The following is an 8,180-nucleotide window of genomic DNA, read 5'->3' on the forward strand; positions in this document are numbered from 1 at the left end:
GACGTTAAACGATGATGATGATGATGATGATGAAGTTAAAAAATTGCAAGTACTTAATATATTACAACCACATCCTAACTTTATATGACAGGTAAGATTGACTTTGAGAATACACAACAGCATTTGTCACTCTTCTGAAACAAGGCATTTTCCAAGTTGGTATATTTCTTGAAAACTCTCTCAGACAATACACTTCTAAGACAGTACTTTTCTGCAGTACACTTTTGAGACAATGAACTCTCTGAAGCAGAATATATCTAAGATTGTACACCCATGAGACGTACACTTGCTTTGTTCTATCAGAATCTAAAGAAGCAATTAAGTGTATTTATTAATGGCCTCCTTCAACTGCAAATCTAAGCAAACAAGGAGAGCTTGTATGTTATCAGACAGTCTGCTAGAAATAGCAGCTAAATTTCCCTCAAATCACTAGGTTTTCACAAGAACAGATTCATTGGATAATGTGCTCCTAAATATACTATGACTGGAAATTAAAAACAGAGGATGGTCATGTCTATCTTCTTTGTGAGACTCAATATTCTGAGAGTAGTCTTCCCCATTTCTTCCCATGTTTTCATTGGTCTTCCTCTTCACTAAATTCTTTCCACTTGGGTAGCTTTGTACTTCTTTACGCATCTGTTATCTTCCACACTTATTGTATGGCCTTCTTGTTCACACATTCACAGCCGATGCCCATTTTTCTTCTCAGAACACTTATGATCTTTTATTCATCCGTTTTCGTGTGGGTGACACGTAAAAGCACCCACTACACTCTCTGAGTGGTTGGCATTAGGAAGGGCATCCAGCTGTAGAAACTCTGCCAAATTAGATTGGAGCCTGGTGTTGCCATCCGGTTTCACCAGTCCTCAGTCAAATCGTCCAACCCATGCTAGCATGGAAAGCGGACATTAAACGATGATGATGATGATGATGATGATTGACATTACGCTGGAAGCTGAGTAAGCAAGCTTCCTTTAGTTTCCACACTTTGCATTTACACTCCACAGTCAACATACAGTATCACTAGCCATACAAACATACTGCTATCATCATTTCAATGTCTGCTTACTCATGGATCAGACGGAATTTGTTGAAGAAGATTTTCTACAGGAAAGATCAAATGCCCTTCCAGTTACCAATCCTCATCTGATTCCAAGTTATAAAATATTTCCCCATAACGAGACAAGGATTTATGGAAGACCAGAAGCAAGCAGCATTGCTTGCACGAAAGTGACTGTCATTTACAACCATCACAGCATGTCTAGACAATGGTATACACAAACAAATACACACACATGCTCATTTATTATTAATGTAATGTATGAGTTTCTTTTTTATTATTTTAAGTAAAATCATATTAATTATTTATTTATTGTTCTAAATTGAAATACATTTTTATCTTTTATATCTTCCCTGACAGGCTAAACCGTATCCATGGTTACCTGGTGGAGGCATGGCTATTGAAGTCACAATGGCTGGTTCTGATAAGGTAAGTATTGTTTCACAAAAGGGATACAAACATACCTATGTACATGTATTGTTTCACAAAAGGGATACAAACATACCTATGTACATACATACCTATGTACATACATACCTATGTACATACGTGTGTGTGTGTAAGTCAGTCGGTCATTGTTCAGTTTCATTTCAAGATTTCTTGCCAATAGAGAAAGTGCCACTTTCTAACCTGGATCCAAGGTTCCTTCATTAGAATTTCAACATCAACAACAGGGTATGTTTGTATGTATGTATGAATGTATATGTGCAGATTTGTATGTTTGTTTTATGCATGTACTTGCATATCTAGACATACTCATATATACTTAAATGATAAACATCTAGAAGTTTTAGATTTTTTTTTTATATATGTATGTATGTACGTATGTACAGTAATGCTCTAATAAGCACTGGTATACTACATTGCTCTTTTTGTCTTGAAGCATATATTTTTTATATATTTTCAGTGAGACGACATTATGTTATTAAAATAATTGTATGAAAGTATGATTCATACACTTGTATACACTCGTTCACATACACAAATTATTCACATAAGTTTTTACCGTATCATGAATTGAAAACATCCTGCTTCTCCAAATTGCTGAAAATTCAACTGAAGTTGAACCAAAAGATACTCAGAAGAATTAGTAGTTAACATAGTTTGGTTTGATAGACTCAAACGATGGCATAACCTTCACATTAGTTTGGGTGTATTGTATGGAAATTCTACCCACTCCTTTCCCTACATGCAGAGTATAGGCATTTCCTTGGTGGTAGTGCATCACTTGTATACTGATGAGTTAAATCTTATTCCAGAATCTGTAGAAATTTCAAAAGTGAAGCCTAGAATTAGAAAATATCAAGCTAAACTTAGCAAAGACTGAAGTTTTTGTCAGTGGGGACAAAAACTAGATTCCACTACGACCATGGAAGTCCTGTACTCAGGACTGGGTAGAATTTCCATACAGCATACTCAATGTAGACTATGTGTGCACAAAAGATGTTGCCATATCATTAGCAGGTTAGTTGGAAAAGTAGATTTTTTTTCTTTTATGTAATTGATGCAGAAAAACAGTCAATAGGCAGAGAAGCTGAAAGTATAGGAACCAGAGTCAAAAATAGAATAGGAAAAGATCACGGAGTTATCACTTTGCTAATGACAATGGTTTCTCTTTCAGTGGGGGAAAGTAGATTGTATGATACTTGTATATGAAGTGTAATACACTGTGGGCCTTCAGTTTGGAGAGTTGACAAAGATAGAAAGAACTGAAGTGAATATATTCTACTGACAATGTAATGTGTGCAGGAATAACAAAGCATGAATGAACGGAGAAAAAAAAAACTGGATATATGAGCAATTATATGTTGTGTGTAAGAGAGAAGATATGTGATGCATGTGGAAGATGTGCTGGTTGATAAATAAGTGCCAAGTGCTCAAAACAGATGAATATTAAGAAGACAGGGTATAAAGTGGTGAAGATTGATCTCAAGAAGTTGAACATAATAAAGGGGAAAAAGGGGGGGGAGCTGGAGAATAGCCACCCATTAGTGCAAAATGAACTTCTTTACGATACTTTCATGTCTTCACACCAGGATAAATGCCTTCAGAATCATTACTGCATTGGTTGGGGGGGAGGGAATGCCTTCAAAATCACTGAAAAAAATACCTAGTGGCATTTCTTCCAACTTTACGTTCAAAGTTCAAATGCTATCATGGTCGACTTTACTTTTCATCCTTTTGAGGTTAATAAAATAAGTATTAGTTGAATACTGGGGTTGATATAATCCAATTATTTTCTCTCCCCAAATTACTGGCCTTGTGCCAAGACTTGAAATTAATATTAAAGAAGGATTTAAGCAGCAGTTCAACCTCGAATGTCTCTCTCGAATCCCATCTTGCTGTCTGATATAAGCTGAAGCATGCAGTGAATGGTTTGCACTGAACTAAAATAAAATGACACCTGGAATATCTTTAATTATAAGACGATAACAAGAGTAATGTCCTGAATCATATCAGGATCACAGCTGGAAATGATCATAGCTAAAATGACGGTCACAGAATGCTTTTGGTCATGAGATGACCACAACTGGAATAGCTTTAGTTATAAGATGATCTCAGGGGAAAAGCTTTTGATCAGGCATGCGCAGCCTTCCTTGAGAAGTGAGCTGCATGAGGCATGGCTTGTCATTATCATGCAGGTCATCCTGCTGAAAAAAGAATTCAAGGTGATTTTTTTGTTAAGACAAGCCATTCAGAAAGGCTCTCAGTTTGCTTGTGTCTAGCTTTGATCAGTCAATCTGTTCAATCAAAACTAAACTGAGCTTAAACTATAACACTGCTCTGGGATCCTGTATGGAACTAATTATGTCTTTCATTCTCATACTATCAATATTTATTATAATTTCATATCATCAGTTCATCTCGAAAAAAAGAAAAAAACTCTTTACAGCCTCAGTACCAAATTGTGACATTTCAAGAACCATTTTAATTTTGTTTGATTTTATTTTTTTTTTTTTTGTTCCGTTCTCGTTGGATATTTTTATGTTGCAGACGTATGTATTTGGTCCCATGATCTATCGAGATGAACTTTTCGAAAGTATCCTCTTTGCTGGCAAAAAAGGAACACTTCCATGGGCAGATGAATGCAATTTACCAAATTGAAAAAAAACCTTGTCAGTTTCTATTTTTCCTGTATCTTTATGGTAGGATTACTTTCAGAATTTTCCAACTGAGTTCTCAGCATGGATTTCTAACTTCAAGAGTTAACGTTCTCTAACTGCAAGATGTTTGTTTTTGTTTCCCTTTTATAATTTAATTAAATTCCTGTTGTTTAATAACAGCATATGATTTTGATTTTAATGAACTAACTCATTTATTAAAAGACAAGATGCAATCTTGAGCAAATACTTAGCTTTTCAGCTAAGATCATAGTCTTATTCAGACTGTCTAATCCCTTGAGCATTCAAATCAGCCAACAATAGTTAAAGATGTTGAAATTAGCCACTTTGGTTGTATTGATATTTCAGCTCATATTATTATTATAAAGTGTCCTAAATGAGAATAGGGTTAGGGTAGCAAAAAGAGAACAAAAACATCTACAATAAATAACAAAGAAAACCAAACTTAGCTTAATTTCCAAACTTGATGATATTTATCTAAATACATTGCAATATCTAATTGTGGAACCTATGACAAAACGTACCATTTACACTCTATAAAGTGGATGGCAATAAGAAAGACATCCTCTCGTAGAAACTGTGCCAAAAATGTAACATACAAATGGTACCCAATTTGTTTCTGTGAGCAATAATGCCAATCTAGAATTGATATGAACTGTAATGACCCATCCAATCCATGCCAGGATGGAAAAGCAGGTGTACAGTTATGATGACAATATTGGTGGTGGTGGTAGGCAAGCAGCAGCAACAACAACAACAGTGATGTTGGCAGAGACAACAATGACGGTGGTGGTAGTAGTGGCAGTGGTGATTTAAACTGTTAATCACAGGAAAACTAATCGATTAAAGAAAGTTAAATGCAAATTTAGACACTTTATATTTTATGATTCTATAAATATACATAATGTTAAATTTAAATTCAAAGAAATAAAAACCATCAATCTGGAATTTAAAATATATTCCAGACTTTTCTCATATTTTCAGGTAAAGGTCTTGGTAACCAAGCATTTTATGGAAAAATACTAATATTATAAGCAATGTATTTCATTAGCTCACTGTTTCTTTCAAACACAACAACCATGATTAGGTATGAAGCAAACATAAATGAATCTATATGGTTGGCATGGCTGTGGGGTTAAGAAGTTTACTTCCCAACCCCATGGTTTCAGGTTCTGTCCCACTGTGATGCCTTGGGCAAGAACCTTCTACTCACCAAAGCCTTATGAGTGAAATTGGTTGATAGAAACTGTATGGATGTCTGTCATATGTATATATATATATCAGTCGCGACCCTGGCACTCAGACTGTTTGGGCTTAGCCTGAGTATAAATTTAGTAAAGTGAACGTGTATTTGCAATCTAATTTAATTTCTGCTAACATTGACTTCAAGTATGTAATTGCAATCAATAACTGAGGCTCCTTTTATTAAGCCTGGTCGCAGTTCATTTATTTTCATTCAGCATCTGGTGGCTATCTTAGGTCTCTAAGATGGCCACCAGATGCTGAACGAAAATACTTCTGTTACACATATGCTGTAAAGTTTGAATGGTTTAAAGGATCCTGCATAACTGGACTTTTCTTAGACTGTTCTTCTGAAGATGAGACTTTGAATCCAAAATATATTAAGGTTTTATTAAACTTACCGCATTGTCAGTAGCTGTCTATTTTCTCTCTTTTCACATTCTTTGATATCACAATGCTTCAAGTGAACTACAATGCTCCTATATAATATATATATGATCCCTATATGTTTATATATATATATATATAAGGGGGAGGGGGGGTTGCATGTGTGTGTGTGAGTGTGTACCATCATCATTTTAACTTTACTTTCCTGTGCTTGCATGAGTTGGACAGAGTTTATTGAGGCACTTAAATGTGTGTGTGTATGTCCTCAGATATATAAAAAGTGAAATACAACAAAACTGTCCAATTATATCTGTTATTTGAAAGAACATGCTATTACATTCAGCATGAAGTGGATATTTTTTTAAGAGATGCAGTCCATACAAAAATGATACAAAAAGATGTGTGAATTATACGTGGCTGCAAAACAAGCCTCATTCTCAAAAATCTTAATAAATCTATGGACAAACTAAACATAAGGAATGGGATCTTCATCAAATGTCACTACATAGAGAAGCCCCTACTAAACACTAAAACCTTGTATGATTACCTAACTGAATGGATCAATACTTAACTGTTTATCAGGAGTTATTAGACTTTTTTTTTTTCACTTCTCCTTTCAGTTTAAACCAATGAGGTACTCAAGATCATTATAATTCTCTTGCATTTCTATCATCTGTTCTTGTCACTACCTATACTTGTTTGCGATACATTTATTTATAATCCCAACTCATTTCTTTTACTTATTCACTTGTATATTGCAGTTTATTTATGACTAATTTTATATAATTTTCAGCTCTGTACATAATAAGCCATCATTCATTTCCCTTGTATTTCTTAAACCCATAATTCAATACAGGTAAATCTGACCAAAACAATATCTTCCTTCTGTTGTTGATGTTTAAGTGAGAGATCCTGATGATTATTCAGAAGGCCTGGATGTAAGATGTACTAATGAAGTACATCATTTGATGTATTTAATTCTTGTATATGCACCGAGTAGTACTGGCTCCTGTGTAGGTGGCATGTAAAATACACCATTTTGAGCGTGGCTGTTGCCAGTACCGCCTGACTGGCCTTTGTGCCGGTGGCACATAAAAGCACCCACTACACTCTCAGAGTGGTTGGTGTACACATATACATATGCATATATACACATATATATAGATAGATAGATAGATATACATATATACACATATATATATATACATATATACATATATCATCATCATCGTCTGCCAAATGCTGTGTGTGAGAGGACCCTGCAAGCCAAGTGAGACCTAAATCTGAGGCCTCAGCCAGTCCACTTATGAGTACCTTCCTTCATTGGACACTAAACTCCACTTGCAAAGACCTGTTGAGGCAAGTGAGATCGAAATCGAGTTAAATTCGACGACTGGCACCCATGCCAACGTCGTCTCAAGTGAAATCGAAATCGAGTTAAATTGGACACTAACCTCCACTTGCGAAGACCTGTTGAGGCAAGTGAAATCGAAATCGAGTTAAATTCGACGACTGGCACCCATGCCAACGTCGTCTCTTTCATTGAACACGAAACTCAGCTTGCGAAGACTTGTTGGGGCAAGCGAAGGCAAAATCGTGATGGCACTTGTGCCCGCGGCATGTGTGAGGACTTTCGAGAGAGATCGTTGCCAGTGCCCCTGGACTGGCTCTTGTGCGGGTGGCACATAAAATACACCATTTTGAGCGTGGCCGTTGCCAGTACAGCATGACTGGCCTTCGGGCTGGTGGCAAGTAAAAAACACCCACTACACTCTCTGAGTGGTTGGCGTTAGGAAGGGCATCCAGCTGTAGAAACTCTGCCAAATCAGATTGGAACCTGGTGTAGCCATCTGGTTTCACCAGTCCTCAGTCAAATTGTCCAACCCATGCTAGCATGGAAAGCGAACGTTAAACGATGATGATGATGATGGTGATATGCATATATATATATATACATACATATATACATATACATACATGTATATATACATCAGTACCGCCTGACTGGCCTTTGTGCGGGTGACACGTAAAAGCACCCACTACACTCTCTGAGTGGTTGGCGTTAGAAAGGGCATCCAGCTGTAGAAACACTGCCAAATCAGATTGGAGCCTGGTGTAGCCATCTGGTTTCACCAGTCCTCAGTCAAATCGTCCAACCCATGCTAGCATGGAAAGCGGACGTTAAACGACGACGACGACGAAATATGTATACATATCTATATATATATATGCACATATATTATGTATATACACATAGATTTATATATACTTATATATATATACATATATATATACATATATATATATACATATATATATATACACACATACATATATCTACACATATATATATATATATATACATATAT

General features: G+C 35.9%; 1 protein-coding gene and 1 long non-coding RNA gene across 13 annotated transcripts in view; one reads left to right on the forward strand and one right to left on the reverse strand.

Annotated features, from left to right (window-relative positions):
- LOC106878525 (GRAM domain-containing protein 4) overlaps positions 1-8,180 on the forward strand; it is a 176,116-nt gene that overhangs the window by 162,276 nt on the left and 5,660 nt on the right. For 4 of the 5 annotated variants that reach the window (XM_052971959.1, XM_052971962.1, XM_052971963.1 and 1 more), the window contains one exon: positions 1,421-1,489. In XM_052971959.1, coding sequence (XP_052827919.1) covers positions 1,421-1,489 — 69 coding nt within the window. Of the gene's footprint in view, positions 1-1,420; positions 1,490-4,054; positions 4,207-8,180 lie in introns of all 5 variants that reach the window. The other variant, XM_052971961.1, reaches the window with a different exon arrangement.
- The window catches only part of LOC106877906 (uncharacterized), a 158,894-nt gene that overhangs the window by 129,224 nt on the left and 21,490 nt on the right, over positions 1-8,180 (reverse strand). The gene's annotated exons all lie outside the window — the stretch shown is intronic.

This window comes from Octopus bimaculoides, chromosome 11 (assembly GCF_001194135.2).
Source record: "Octopus bimaculoides isolate UCB-OBI-ISO-001 chromosome 11, ASM119413v2, whole genome shotgun sequence".
Classification (NCBI taxonomy): domain Eukaryota; kingdom Metazoa; phylum Mollusca; class Cephalopoda; order Octopoda; family Octopodidae; genus Octopus; species Octopus bimaculoides.